Raw genomic sequence first — 15,022 nt, 5'->3', positions numbered from 1 at the left:
ACCACCTCCCACCACCTCCCACCTACCACCACCTACCACCTACCACCTACCACCACCTCCCACCACCACTAGTGATATCATCACCATCATCATCACAACCATTTAGAATCTCCACATCCTCCAGCAGCAGCAATGTCATCTATCACACTCATGACAACTGTCACAATCATCGCTCCTCACCCTCCGACCACACCACCACCATCCCCATCATCACCACCAACATTAAGGTTTGAATCTAAACTGTCCCCACAGGTTCATATTTCAAAGGCTTGCTCCCAAGCCGGTGGTCCTGTTCCCTAGTAGAGACCTTGGCCTCTGCTCCCTGTTTCACCGTTGTGTGAGCAGCCTCTGGCTGCCACTTACTCCCCCACCATGATGGAATGAACCATCTGAGGTTCTGCAACAAAGTAGACCTTCCCTCCCTCCAGTCCTTCCTGTCAGGTCACAGAGAAGCAAAAGTCACGGATACTGAAATCCGGTGGTGGTGTTTTATGACTTTGGAGAAGTGGTACTAGATTTTCAGGCCCACAGGAGGCAAGAGTTATAGGGTCACAGACACTTGTACTCAGATTTTAAAGGAAAGTTTCTTGAGCCAGGCATTGTGCATGGCAGGGTCAAATTCCCTGTAGGGAGACCTTGACAGAGCAATTCATGAAGCTTCAAGGCTGAGGCATAAGATTCAGTGGAGACCTCAGCACGGGATGCAGAAACATGGGGGTCTCTAGAGACAACATGCAGCCAGTGAGTGGAGCCTGTGCGAGCATGCTCAAATGGGAGGACGTGAGCCCACACCTACAATGCCACCACGTGCTGCAGGTGCTACCCAGAAGGTGGGCAGGACACCGTGCGACTCTTGTTTTCTCGCTGTGGTTCAGTATTGTTTTGATCAAATCTTTATTTGCTGTTCCCCTTTCTTCTGTTTTTCGGAAGTGGGAGAGATGCTCACTGCAGAGAGGAAGTGCAGAATTGCCTTTTACAAGTTCTGCTACGAGATTTCTTTGGGTTGAATGGAGTCTCTGGGCTTAGACTTTTGAACAGCATTGGAACTGTTAAGACCATGGTGATTCATGAAGTTGTACTAAATGCATTTTGCATTAAAGATGTATACTGCGAGCCTCTGGGGCAGAGGGAGAATGTTGTGGGTTAAATCTAAAATGTCTCCCTTAGGTTCATGTTTGGATTTTCTATCTAGAGACACTCTTGAGGGAGGCTGTAGAGCCTTCTGAGGTAAGTCTAGCTAGCAGAAATTGACGACCGGAAGCAGACCTTTGGGGTTTATAGCCCAGCCTCTCATCCCAGCCCCATTCTCTGCTTCCTGAACCACTGTGATGTGAGAAGCCACTGAGTCCTACAGGTTGCTATTGCTATGAATGATACCATGCCTTCCTTGCTTGGATAGACAGAAGCCCCATGAAACTGTGAGCCAAAATAAATCTTTCTTACAGTGTTTCTGTCAGGCATTACAATCACAGACATGCAAAAGTAACTAATGCAATCAGCACCAGTATCCATCCACCATCATTACCGTCACCACACTCACTACCACAGTGATTGCCATCACCATGGTCACCACCATCACCACTATATCACCATCATCACCATCATAATCACTGGTATCATCTTCACTGTCATCACCACCATTACCAACATCAGCACCATTAATCATCATTATCACCATCCTCATCAACACTACAAGCATCACCAACATCGTCACCACCATAACCCCTTCCATCATCAACACAACTATAGCATCACTACCACCAGTCTCACCAAATCACCATCACCGCCATTGCCACCACCACTTACTATCACCCTCACTGTCATCGTCACCTCCATCATCACTATCATCATCATTGGTATCATCATCGCTACCAGTGCCACCCTTACCAACATCATTAGCATCCCTGGTGTCGCCATGACTACCACTAGTACTGCCCTCATCATTACTTCCATGAAGACCACTGGGACCAGGTCTGAGCCCAGCCCTTTCTGTCTATGGCCTCACTGTCCTGAGGACATGTAACAACCCTACAAGACTCCCTGTGCTTCCCCGAAAGCCCTGGATCTCCATCTCAAAGGGAGCCACACAGCCTAAAATGAGCAGTGGACTTACAGTTGACCTGGACAAAGAGCACAGCCTCATCATGGCCTGCCATGTTCTCAGCTCTGACGGACACACGGTAGATGCCGGGACTCTCGTAGTGATGCCGAATGGGCTCTCCTGTCAGAGTAAGGTTCACGTACATGGCCTTGAAGCCGTCCCCAAGATCCACCTGATATTTAGTGGTCAGGACATCACCCTGTAGGGAAATACCACAGGGTCACTTAGGAGTGACTCTCGAGGCAGGGTTCCAGCATTAGGTGCCCACTCCTCTATCTTTTCCCTCAGACTTAGGCCCTTTGAGGCCAGAGAGTAGGTTGTCTCTGGTTTCAGGATTTCAGCCTGCAGTGGACTGAGCTGGGAGACATCTCCTAGGACCAAGACTGGACTCTCCTTTAGAACAGAACAGCCATGGGTGATTTTAGGGTGGTCTTTTGCAAGCTATGTGGGGCCCAGGGGAAACCCTGAACCTGAGTCAGGCACAGGACCGGGAAGGAAAGTGGAAGCGTCATGTGAAGACGGAGTAGGTTTTGGTAGCTACCATAAGGTCTCTTCAGGGAACCACAACAAAGAAGACACAATTGTCTCCCTGTGATAATATGGCTTCCTGTCTCTCATCTCATCCCACACCATGTCAGGAATGAGGCTTGGCTGTATGGAGCAGGCAAGGAGGGCTCCTGTGACTTTGTCTCATAGTGGCACTGAAGTCCCCACACAGGCTGCTGACCGACCCCAACTTTTAGACTCAAGGCCAGATGGAGTTCCTGTGTCCACATTCAAGTTCCCCTCCTCCCTCTCCCTGCCTTTCTCCCTCCCTTCAAGCCTTCTTCCCCTCCAGCCTGGTCACCTCACACTAGCCATCATTAGACTTCCGAGTTCATGCCCTCCAGCTCTCAAAAGCTGAGGGCACTTGTTTGTAAGTGACATTCATTTTAACTTTGCCCTGTTTGTTTGTTTGGTCTTTTGTTTGTCTGTTTTTGAGATGGGGTTTCACTGTGTAGCCCTGGCTGTCCTGGAACTCACTCTGTAGACCAGGCTGGCCTCGAACTCACAGAGATCTGCTTGCTTCTGCCTCCCTTCCAAGAGATAGGATTAAAGGTGTGTGCCCCCACCTCCTGGGTTTAACTTTCTCTATGAATATGCTATACTGGGTTGAGTAGAATCATCCCAAATCATATCCTTGGGACCCTCTGAAATGGACATTTAAAATAAGCCTGCAGATGCAGGTCACTAAGAAGCCACAATGAGTGCCAGAAATCCAAGGGTAGAGTAGAGGAGAACACAGTGGTGATTTGGGAACCAGGAGTGGCTGTGTGGACACAGAGGCAGACCCTAGGAAGTACAGCCATGAACCAAGGGGCTCCCAGAATACCCAGGAGCTGGCTGAATCTTTGATGGGGCATTCCTAGGACCCAACATATATAGTATTTTATGTGTCCATTTTATAGGTTACAAGACTGAGGCTTTTAGGCACCCAGGATCTGGAGGTGGGCTCTTTGCCTATTGCTCTCCTGGCAGGGTTGGGCCAGGCGCAAGGGGAATGTCCACACCTGTACTGGCTGATTTTGTGTCACCTTGACACAAGCTGGAGTTATCACAGAGAAAGGAGCCTCCCTTGAGGAAATGCCCCCATGAGATCCAGCTGGAAGGCATTTTTTCAATTAGCAATCAAGGGTGGGAGGGCCCATTGTGGGTGGTGCCATCCCTGCATCCCTGGGCTGGTAGTCCTGGGTTCTGTAAGAGAGCAGGCTGAGCAAGCCAGTAAGCAGCACCCTCCATGGCCTCTGCATCAGCTCCTGCCTCCAGGTTCCTGCCCTGTGTGAATTCCTGTCCTGACTTCCTTTGGTGATGAAGAACAATTTGGAAGTGTAAGCTGAATAGACTCTTCCCCCCACCCCCAACTTGCTTCTTGGTCATGATGTTTTGTGCAGGAATACAAACCCTGAGTAAGACAAATTGGTACCAGAATAGTAGGGTATTCCTGTGACATCCTGACCATGTTTTGGGGAGGACTGTGGAAGGACTTTGGAACTTTGAGCTAGAAGAGCCATTGGGTGTTAAGAGCTCTGTGGGATGTTCTGTAGGAGCTTGGAAGATAATGTCGAGAACAGTGCAGAAGATGGAGGCCTGGCTTGTGAAACTTCAGAGGGAAGATCAAGGACTCTTATCAGGGCCGTTGCTGTTTTGATTTCGAAAATTCTGTGGTTTTGGTTAGCTGGGGCTGAAGAATCAGCTGTGATTAACAAGATACCAGAATTACTAAAGTGATACCTTTGCATTATTGGGATGATTGATGCTGGTTAGCTGGAGCTAAGAAATTAACAGCGATTAAGAAAGACTAGCATCACTAAGGCGAAATCTTCTGGGACGTGTTTCCTGAGAGAACAGAGAAGCTGTATTCCGGAGATAGCCAAGGTTGTACCCTGTTGTGCCAAGTCTGTCGGCAGCCAGACTTGGTAATAGATGAGTCACCCAGGTGGTACTGGTTTTGAAACATGAAGGGGTAGCAGCTGATGCCTGGCACTGTGAGAGGCCAGGAGAGGCCACTGGTGAAGGTGCAGCCTCAGTAGCAGTTGAAGGCCCAGGACTGAAGGGGTCATGCAGAGAAGTTGAGGCTTGGCACTGTGAAAGAGCCTGAGAGGCTATTTGTGAAAGTGCAGCCCAACTGCAGCTGAAGACAGCAGTGTTTTGGAGATGCCAGTACCATGAGATGACGGCCAAGAACAGCAGCAGCAGTGGAGTACAGGCAGCTGGAGCCTAGAAGACAAGCTGTGTGCTACAAAGCGCAGAGCTGGAGAAGTGACCCAAGCCCTTGCAGGAGCCCAGAGGATGGTGAGTGTATCCCAGACATTGGATGGTTAGAGTTTCATTTTGCTTTTGATTGTGACTGGGCCCTGACATTTTTCCCTCTTGAAGAAAGAAAGTATTTTAGTGGAGTCCACAGTTAAAACTTTGAACTGTAAAAACATTTTGAATTTTAAAAGAGATTAGATCTTTTGAAGGGATTGAAATGTTAATATGTAAGAATTTGTAAAGACTGTGGGACACTTAAAGTTATTTAGATCTTGGGGATGAATAAGAAAGTAAGGGTTGAGGCTTACTAGTGATGTGTTTGTGTGTCAAGCTGACAAGGGGTCAGTTGTACTGGATGGTTTTGTGTGTCAATTTGACACAAGCTGGAGTTATCACAGAGAAAGGAGCCTCCCTTGAGATCCAGCTGGAAGGCATTTTCTCAATTAGCAATCAAGGGTGAGAGGGCCCATTGTGGGTGGTGCCATCCCTGCATCCCTGGGCTGGTAGTCCTGGGTTCTATAAGAAAGCAAGCTGAGCAAGCCAGGGGAAGCAAGCCAGTAAGTAACATCCCTCCATGGCCTCTGCATCAGCTCCTGCCTCCAGGTTCCTGCCCTGTGTGAATTCCTGTCCTGACTTCCTTTGGTGATGAAGAGCAATGTGGAAGTGTAAGCTGAATAGACCCTTTCCTCTGCAACTTGCTTCTTGGTCATGATGTTTTATGCAGGAATACAAATCCTGGCTAGACAACACCCGATTCATTCCAATGAGGGAGAGAGTTCTTGGTAGCATTCAAGGAGTAGGTGCCTGCCTGTGGCTTTAAAGTCCCCATCCTTCAGGGTGCATGCCTTTGCTTACACCTTTCAGCCTGCTGTGCCCACTGTCTCCTTATGACTCTTGCCCACATCATGTTGCAGAGCTAGGGAGTCTTCTGTATGGTCCAGCTCTGCTGCCCACAGGACTGTGCCCACAAACTCCCTCCTGTCTACAGCTACCTTTATCTTCTCGACAGTTTCCCTAGTTTCAAATCTAGATGTCACTTCATTGTGTGTCTTGGAGCCCCATTTGTGCTGAGGATCCCCAGCCTGTGCTTCTGGGCTGGCTTAGGTGTGTGCCCTAAAAGTTTACACCTTCCCGCATCCTATGCAGGTGTGTGATCTATTTCTGGTTCATGTTTGAGGTCTGGTGGAGGGGTGCCATTGTTGGATGGAGAGATGCCACCTCCCCCAGTCTGTTCTGCACCTGTCAAGTGTTAGGCAGCTATAGACAGGAGGGCGTCTACGGGTCTGGCCTCCATCCCCTAACACTGAATTCTTAGGTACTTAGGAACCCCAGGCTCCTCACACCCAGCCCTGTTTTCAAGTCCAGTGATGCATAAGAGTAGGTGTGTCTGTGTAGTGGAGGAGTGCACACAATGCCTATAAAGTGTGTATGAGTGTGTAAGGGAGTTAGTGTAAGACGCCTATCCTCAGGCCCATGCTCCTACCTCTTTCCCTCCCAGGCCAGGAGCCTGGGACCCAGGAGCCCCTGTTTCAAGGCATCTTTGTGTTGCTCCCCTCAACTCTGCCCACTCCAGTCTGAGCCTGACAAGCAGCCCCACAAGGGTTCCAAAGATGCTCTGTCCTCTTTCTTGTCTTCTGGACCCAGCGGAGGTGCCCACCTGCAGATGTGTGTAATTACTTGCTTCAAGCTGTAGGGGGCAGCAGATGGCCATGTTTCCAGGATGTCTGGCCAGGAATTTGAGAGTCTCCTCTGGGTCTGTATGAGGATCCAGGGAACCCCAGGCTGACCAGGGGCTCTGTCCTCTTGCAATTCCAACACAAACGGAGATACACAACCCCGAGGCAGGGCTGTCTGAACCTTAAGACTGTCTCAATTCATGAGAGGACATGGGAGGTGGTGTGTGTGTGTGTATTGGGGTGGGAGGAGAGAGAGTTGTACAGCTTGGGCCCAGGGGCTACAGACTTAGCCATTGTCTGCTTTGGGTCCTGAGGCCTCCAGAGGACACAATGCCATCTCAGCTTCTTTTTACCTTGAGCGAATGACTTCACTGTCCACAGCTCAGTTTCTTCATTTATAACTTACATTTATTGAGTACACAGTGCAAGATTGCACTTCCAACAGGAAGTGGCTGTCACAGTGCCTGGTGCACACACAAGTGCTTTGTGTGGCTGGTCTGAGCCCTCCATAGGCTCAGTTTCCCTGTTTTCAAGAGACCAAGCCTGTACTTCTAAAGTCAGACACCTTTTAAAGGATGTTTGTGCACAGCATGCAGGATCCTGGACTCACCTATATCAGCCTTCACCTGATGGCTGAAGATATGGGATCCTGCTGACCCGTGAGTGGAGACCCCCCAGACTCGGGGGGGGGGGGGGGGGGGGGGGGAGGGGGGAGGGGGAGGAGGTTTTCTCTCTGCCTCTGTGAGTGAGCATTAACCAGGATCTGGAGGGGAAGGGCGACTCCCCCTCTGCTTTTGGGTTTCTGGATGTTCATGTTATCCTAATGGTCATTTTAAAATTTTCTTGCAGGGATCGTTAGCTGATTCTATTAGCTGAGACACAGGAACGTGTCACGTAAAGTACTACGTTTTACAGGAACCAGAAGGAACCAGAAAAGTTAACAGTTCCCTCAGGGAACAAGATTTTGGGTGATATTTATGTATGTGATGGGTTTTATATATATATATACATATATATATATACATATATATATATATATGTATATATATATATAAATATGTTTCCTAAATATACTACAATGAGCACACATTATTTTTAAAATCAAAAGAAAATGTAACACTTGTTCTGAAGTAAAAATAGAATGAGTGGGAGACTGGGCAGAGATATGTGTGTATATACATAATATATATATATATATATATATATATATATATATATATATATATATATTGTGTGTATGTATATACATACTTGTATTTATATCCATCGCCATATACACAGAGAAGGCATTATTTCTGGATTGTGATTGTAAGTCATTTTCTTGAAAAAAAAAAAGCCCTTTATGCATTTGTTAGGATTTCAGATCAACTAAATCAATATAACTAGATGTTTAAAATTGCTTTAGTACTGGGCTGGGGGTGGGGCTCAGTAGAAGAACACTTCTTTAGCTTGCAAAAGGCCCTGGGTTCCATCCTCACTAGAGGAAAGAAATCAATAAAATAAGTTCCATGAGACCTATGGGGAGGAGTCAATTTTGTATCAATGTTGGATAAACACACGATTACACGCACATGCACATATATACATCCATACACTCACAGGTACACACATGTGTGATGTGGAGCCTGTTTCCTGCTGACTGCCTGGCATACACTTGCTGTTTCATCTCAAACACTGGTCTGAACCAAGAGGCTAACTTTGGTCCTGTGGCCCCACCCTCAGGGTCAGGCCAGCCTCTGTGGCCATGCTCCAAACTTTAGAACCTCACTTTTGGGTGCCTGGCTGGAACTGCCCCGCCAGTGACAGTCCAGGGCAGATACTCACCTGTTCCTGCCGCACCACAAACAGCACATCTTCTCTAGGCCGCACGGCCACTGCCTCTCCTCGGATGCTCACCTGCAGGCCCCGGGGTGCTTGTAGAGGGCACTGCAGCTGCACTGGGCTCTGCTGCAGGTCCACACCACCTTCACACACATTGGATACCACCTTCCGGTACCTAGGTGGATGGGGGAGGTTCAGGTCCAGAGCAGACAGTGGTCTGATGGGTAGGGGTGGTCTCCTCTCCTGGGGCAAATCATGGCTCCAACCTCTACAGCCCCTTTGCTGCCTGCTCCCCATGCTACCTTATGGCTGCTTCTGTGCACTTTATATTTGAGAGCATCAGGATGGAGGGATGGACTGTGCTGGTCTGCTTTGAAGAGCTGAAGCACCCATGGCCTGATCATATTGTTCACACTAATACTGGTTTTTGTTGTGTTTATTATTGATGTTTATTTGTTTGTTTGCTAAGAGGCGACAGAGGAAGACAGTCCAAATTCAAGATCTTGCTGAGAACCATGGAGGATAGAGTGGCTGAAATGGACCAGACCTTGGCTTCCTGGGTGGCTATAAGCAAGTGTTGCTCTTCTTGGGATGGCTGTACCTATCCACTACCCATATATCTACCCACTCAGCCAGCAGTGGCACAATGGCTTCTTTGGCAAGATTTGGTAAGCATAATTTTTATCTGAAGTGTCAGCCAAGACCTGTATCAAGAGTAGACAAGTATAGAAAGATGGGTATTTGTGAGGGCAGAAGAATGGGTGATAGATTGGTGGGAGGATGGATGGATGGGTGGGTAAATGGGTAAATTGATGGAATAAATAGATGGATAGATGAATAGGGGATGGATGATGTGAATGATAGGTAGATGGTAGAAAGATGGATATATGGATGGATGGATGGATGGATGGATGGATGGATAGGTGGGTAGAGGGATGGATGAATGAGTAGATGGGTGGATGGATGGATGAATGGGTAGATGGGTGGATGGATGGGTGGATGGATGGGTGGGTAGATAGATGGGTGAATGGGTGGACAGATGGGTGGGTGGATGGATGGATAGATAGAGAGATGGAGGAGGATAGTTGGGTAGATGGATGATAGATGTTAGGGTACATACTACCAAGGCTAAAGCATTTAGTTCCTGCTCCTGCTTCTGTTTCTTCCAGCTCTCCATGGTAAGTAATAAGGAATCTCCCTCAAAGAATGAAGAAATGGGCCCATCACATGGAGCCTGTGGGCCCTGCTGAAGCTGGAGGCTCACAGATGTTATGTACTTGGTATTTCTACATGATGTTGATTCTGTATAAGCAGTTTGTTCAGCTCCACCCACTTGATGGGGTGAAGGGCCTGCCTGCCTGCCACTTTCCCCTCTTGCAGAGCTTTTAGCCAGCACAGCACAGACTGTAGGACTCATTGTATGTCATGGGCTTAGGTTCAAAAGGTGAGTATGCCAGTGGTTAAGATTTCAGCTATAATGGAGGAAAACCTGGTGTGGTGGTTTGAATATGTTTGGCCCAGGGAATTGTGCCTGGGCTCTGCTTCTGAAGTGGGTTGGCCAATGTGTAAGGGCTGAATGTGTGGGTGGGTAGACAGGTAGGTAGATGGATGGATGGGAAAGGGGTGGGTACATGGGTGAATGAATCAGTGGCTGACTGGCTAAGTGGCTAAGTGTACTCACCCAAGGCTACTGGTATAGGTCTGGCCCAGGACACAGTCTTCAGGAGGGGACAAAGGGTTGAACCAGAAGTTGGCAGAGCACTTGCTGACAGTGGACTCTGAGGAAGATGAGCGCTCAAACCCGTAGTCACTGGGAAGGGAAAGCTGGGTTAAAAGGTAAGATTAGAGGTAGCAGCTAGGGTGGAGAACCTTATGCCACAGGTCTAGATGTATCCAGTTGTGGAGACATGAGTTAATCTACAATTTTGTTCCAGAGGAGAACAGATCGAACATACTAGCTCCATTCCAGACCAAGGAGGCTGAAAATGAAGTGGAGCCTGGAAGGCTTCCTGGGGAGGTGAGTGGCTCTCAAAGGATGCCAGGGAGAGAGGTGCAGCCAGGGTCAGTTGCCCTGGAAAGGAGACCTGAATGTGGGCTGCTGGGTACAGAGTGTGAGGCAGGTTGGGGGTGGAGGCTTTGCAAACTACATTGTCATAAGGCAGTGGCCCTTTCAGTAGAATGAATCCTAGAGGGAGGAGAGGGACTAGGTGACTGTAGCTTGCTCACATGATGTCCTAAGGTAGAGGTGGCAGTGTGTGTCTGGAGACTAGCCTTCCTTGGAGGACACTGCCCTGGTTCTGGGGACAAGATCATCATGAGATGGAGGTGCTGAAGCAACCAAGAGGGGAGGGGTAGTGCCCACCAGAGGAAGTCGGAGTCCCGGCACTTGCACACACGTGATGTGAGTGCTGACGTGAAGCTCCTCCCCTTGACACACCAGGATGTGGACTTTCTCTTCCGGTAACTTCTCTGCTGGCCCATGATACAGTGGTCACCCTATAGCAAGAACATTAGGATGAGGAACCAACAGAGGATGGTGACAGTTGTCACTGGCTTGTCCTGTGGCTCCTGCCCTGGTGGCAGCTGGGATGGAGACATTTGCCCTCTTTGACAAACAGGGAAACTGAGCCCCCCACCCCAAAGGTGACGTCAGTCAACTGGCTCAGCTTCCCTCATCTTAAGCATTATGACTGGCCCTTGGTGGTCGCAGAACAGCTGGGCCAACAAGGGTCAGGTTTGTGAACATCTGGAGATGAGCCATGCCTGGAGGGCTCCTGTGGACACACAGGAGATTCTTAGGCTATGCTTGGAGCAACACTGCCCTGATTCTAATAACATACTCCTGGTAGTGATGGCACAGGGCTGACAGGGACTCTGGGATCTTCTCTAGGCTCATCTGAACACTTTCTTGTAAACCAGTTTCTGCAGAGCTGTTAAGTCACTAGCCAGACCATCCTCCATGTGTGAAGTCTCGACACTGGATCTCTACTTACAGAGATATCTGGCTCTTGGCTGACTCCAGCTACTGTCCTAGCTAGCAGTTCACTCAGAGTCCCTGACCCCAGGAGTCTCCTCTTAGGAATTTTTCATCTTCCTTGGCTGCAAATCTCCATTCGCTATTCTGTCTCCCTGGTCTTTAATAAACTCCTCCAGGCTGACCACAGCTTCAGCAGGTGCCACTAAATCACAGCCCTCAGGTACCCACTGAAGGGTCAGCTTCTCTTGTACCACCCTCCAGGAGCTGACATGGGGTCTCATGTTCAACCTAAGGTGTGAAGGCTAGACATTGATGATGCACTATGACAGAGGACAGTCTCAGACGCTGATGTCATATAGTCTTTGTCATTTCCCTATAAGCAAAAAAGTCCCAAATTGTATCATAGAGACCTCCTGGCTAAGGGTGCGGGCTCAGGCCCTGCAGGTGCTAGGGTCATGAAAAGCTGCCAATCAGAGCAGCTATAGGTACGAGGATGGCTCACAAAATCCTTGAGTGGGATAGAGGTTGGCACCTGTGAGATTCCCTGGAAGCGGAAAGGGCCCTGTGGCTGCAAGTGCATGGCCCACCTGGAGGTCAGTGAGGTCCCAGGAGCTGTAATCATCCTCAACACACTGCCGGGGGAAAGAGGGACGGAAGTCAACCTTGACCAGCTCCCAGTCAGAGCGGAAGCTGATGTGGCCAAAGACCCTGAGGGGAGAAAGACAAATTGACCCTTCTCTGATGACCAGACACTCAGGGTCCCTATACCACCACCTGTGATGCCTCTCCTGCTCAGTAGGATTCAAGGATGTGACTGACATGCCATCCACTGGCCTTGGCCTGATGTTATCATCCTCAGAGTGACTGCTGTTGTGGTGTGCTGATTGTTCTAGAGCAGGTCATCCATCCGACCCATGCAATCCCCTTTCTGCCAGGAGTGGGTGAGCAGGCTCCCTGTCTTCTTGGCTGCCACAGACCCTTCCATAGCCTACATATCAGGCCTCGCACTTGCTTTGTGTGAGCAGGAGCCATGTCCAGTATTACATGGTGTCTCCTTGCCTTTCTGCTGGCCTACCTCTGCCTACCATGTGGGATTGGCCCCAGGCTGTTTACCCCAGGCAGGGCTGGCACTCCAGAGAGAGAAGCCATTGTAAGGCTTGGAGAGTGGATGAAAGGGTCGTGTGACAGTGCAATGCATCTCACTGAGCAGAGGGAGGGACAGAGAGAGGCCAGCCACATAGGAAGCACCATGATGCATGAAGGCTAAGCGTGCTCAGCCTGTGATCTGAGACGGACGTCCCACACTGGACTCCTCCCACCTAACTGCTCTGCAGACCATGGGTGGCCTTGTCTCAGGGAACCTGCTGTTCAGATGGGCAGTCCTCTTGTCAGAGCCCCACTGTCACCTTGACAGATAGCTGGAGAGGGGGGTTTCCACATTTCTGTCCATCTCTTTAGGGCTCACCGCATCCTGCTAGGGAATGGATGCTGATCATCCCAGATTTCAGAGGGGAAGCAGACTAAGGAAGTGCCCCACCCAGGGTGGTACCTGGGGCCGGCAGCTCACACTTGTGAGGCTTGGCCTGGGACATAACCAATTAGCCTGAGTGTGATAGCCTAGCATCTCCTGTATGTCCCTTACTCTGCGCTCTGAGTTCAAGCAGAGAAGCAGATTGGTCCAGCTAATCCCTTCTCTGTATGTCAGTTTCTGTCTGAAAAGAAAGCCTAGAACTCAGTTCCTACTGTGAGCATCTCTTATCTAGTTGAATGGTCCTAGCAGGAAAGGCCAAAGGGCCACTGACTACTTGGCAGAGAGCAGGAAATGTGGGCCACGCCGTAGAGTATTGCTGGCTCCGCCCTAGGGATGGCCTGTAGCCCTGCTAGGCTGAAAGCCCTCACAGTACAGCCCAGGGCTGGGACCCTCTGTCCTGTGCTGTGCTGGGGGAGGCAACTGTGGGCAGTGCTGTGAACAATGTCCTGACAAGGTGACTGGTCAGCTTAGATGTGACCTCTGGGTGGATGAAGCTAAAGGGGCCATATGGGTGGGGTTCCTTCCTAGGCTCAGACGAAAAAGTTTTTCATTCTGCCAGCCTGTGTCCCTTCTGAGGCATGTGAATGATCTCCATGTCCACTGAAATTGGAAGCTGTTTGAAGATGCTGCCTTCTGAAAGGCTCTGTAGGAACCTTGTGGCGCTGTTTAAAAACTTAGAACATGAATACGCCTGCCTGTGAACTTTGCAGCTTTCCCTGGATGAAATGCTAGCTGCGGGGATGAAAGCTGCAGTTGAGACCAGAGCCGGATCTGAGGACCTTGGCTGCACAAAGCACGAATGTCCCAAAGCAGCTACAAAATGCAGACTACAAGATGAAGTGAGGCGGAGGAGGGGAGGGGACGTGCTCAGGGCAGAAAGTGCCCCCATGGTGGGGCCGGGCTGGGGAAGCAGAGGCTTGGAACCCTGCCAGCTTGCTGGAGCTCTGAGAGGCCTGTCAGGGCTGTCACCTTTGTTGCTAGCCCTTGCTTTGCAGGTTCAGCCCTGCAAACTGTTCAGCCTCCTTGCAAAGAGACCAAGGGACCAGGCTGAATCTGCTCCCAGCCCAGGCTGTCAGATTTCCTCACCTGCTTCGCTTGACAAATACTAAGCGCCATATCCCTGATCTCCCCTTCTGTCTCACCCCACAGCCTTCACACAGTCAGTCCACACAGACAGGGGAGGTATGAGCCTCCCCAGGGTCTTGGCAGGTCACAGAATCATGGAGGACCTGACCAAGAACAACTTGCCTGCCTCCCAGGCTGCTAAGTAGAGGGAGATTGGGACTAGCTTGTCTTCTATGCCTGGTACTTATCTCTTCTGAGATGCACAGACTACCTGTGCCCTGCAATAGGGCTTGCCTGGCTTCCTGTTAGCTACCCGGGAAGGAGGATGTGAGGCCAGCACCACAATGGGCTTTCTTACTGCAGCCTGACTGTGGGGAAGAAACTCCATCTGCTCCTGGGGGTCATGGGCATTCTGTAGGGATTCTAAGGGGCTGTGGACACTCCATGGGGCACTGAGATGTGGGATTTTGTAGGGCTCATGGGTACTCCATGGTGCTCCCTGGACACTTATGGGACTCTATGAATGCTCCCTGGGACCCTGAGTAGGGAGAGGCATGCAGGCCACATCACTCCCCAGCTTTCTTCCTGCAGTCACACCTGCTAGCCAGGGTAAGAGGAGGAGCCACTGGCCTGGTAGCAGGAAGCGGTGGTCCAGTCTGAGCCCACCTCAGAGACCAGCCATCCTGGGGGTGGCTCTGACCCGGGTCTCCCTCACACCTCCCGGTTTCACTTATGTCCCATCACACACTCACGTCATGACAAGTGTCTCGTCCCCTGGTTCGCTCAGCAGCCCATCCACAAACACTGAGGTGCTTGTGAAGTTGTGTGTGCTCCAAGTGTGGCCCTCGTCCACGCTGAACCTGTGAAAGGCCGCCAGTGTTCACAGTGCTGCATGGTCTTACTATGGCACTATACCCCCAGGCCTGACTCCTATCCATCAGAGACCAGTTCTAGGACCATCCCAACATCTAGGCCACAGCTGGACCACAGCCTCCCTCTCTCAGGTGAGACCACAACAGACACCTGCAAGCTAGGTGACATCCCTGACTAATTAGCAG

At 50.1% G+C, this 15,022-nt stretch overlaps 1 protein-coding gene across 1 annotated transcript in view; it reads right to left on the bottom strand.

Moving 5' to 3' along the window:
* Sorcs2 (sortilin related VPS10 domain containing receptor 2) overlaps nt 1-15,022 on the bottom strand; it is a 224,583-nt gene that overhangs the window by 17,708 nt on the left and 191,853 nt on the right. The window contains exons 14-19 of the mRNA XM_028758294.1: nt 14,717-14,824; nt 11,956-12,076; nt 10,754-10,887; nt 10,073-10,201; nt 8,395-8,566; nt 2,114-2,300 (exon numbers count right to left, since the gene is read on the bottom strand). Of these exons, the coding sequence (XP_028614127.1) occupies nt 2,114-2,300; nt 8,395-8,566; nt 10,073-10,201; nt 10,754-10,887; nt 11,956-12,076; nt 14,717-14,824 (851 nt within the window). The remainder of the gene's footprint in view (nt 1-2,113; nt 2,301-8,394; nt 8,567-10,072; nt 10,202-10,753; nt 10,888-11,955; nt 12,077-14,716; nt 14,825-15,022) is intronic.

Source organism: Grammomys surdaster, unplaced genomic scaffold, assembly GCF_004785775.1.
Source record: "Grammomys surdaster isolate TR1022 unplaced genomic scaffold, NIH_TR_1.0 126187, whole genome shotgun sequence".
NCBI classification, from domain to species: Eukaryota; Metazoa; Chordata; class Mammalia; order Rodentia; family Muridae; genus Grammomys; species Grammomys surdaster.
The sequence above is the reverse complement of the archived record's forward strand: the minus strand, read 5'-3'. Positions and strand labels throughout refer to the sequence as shown.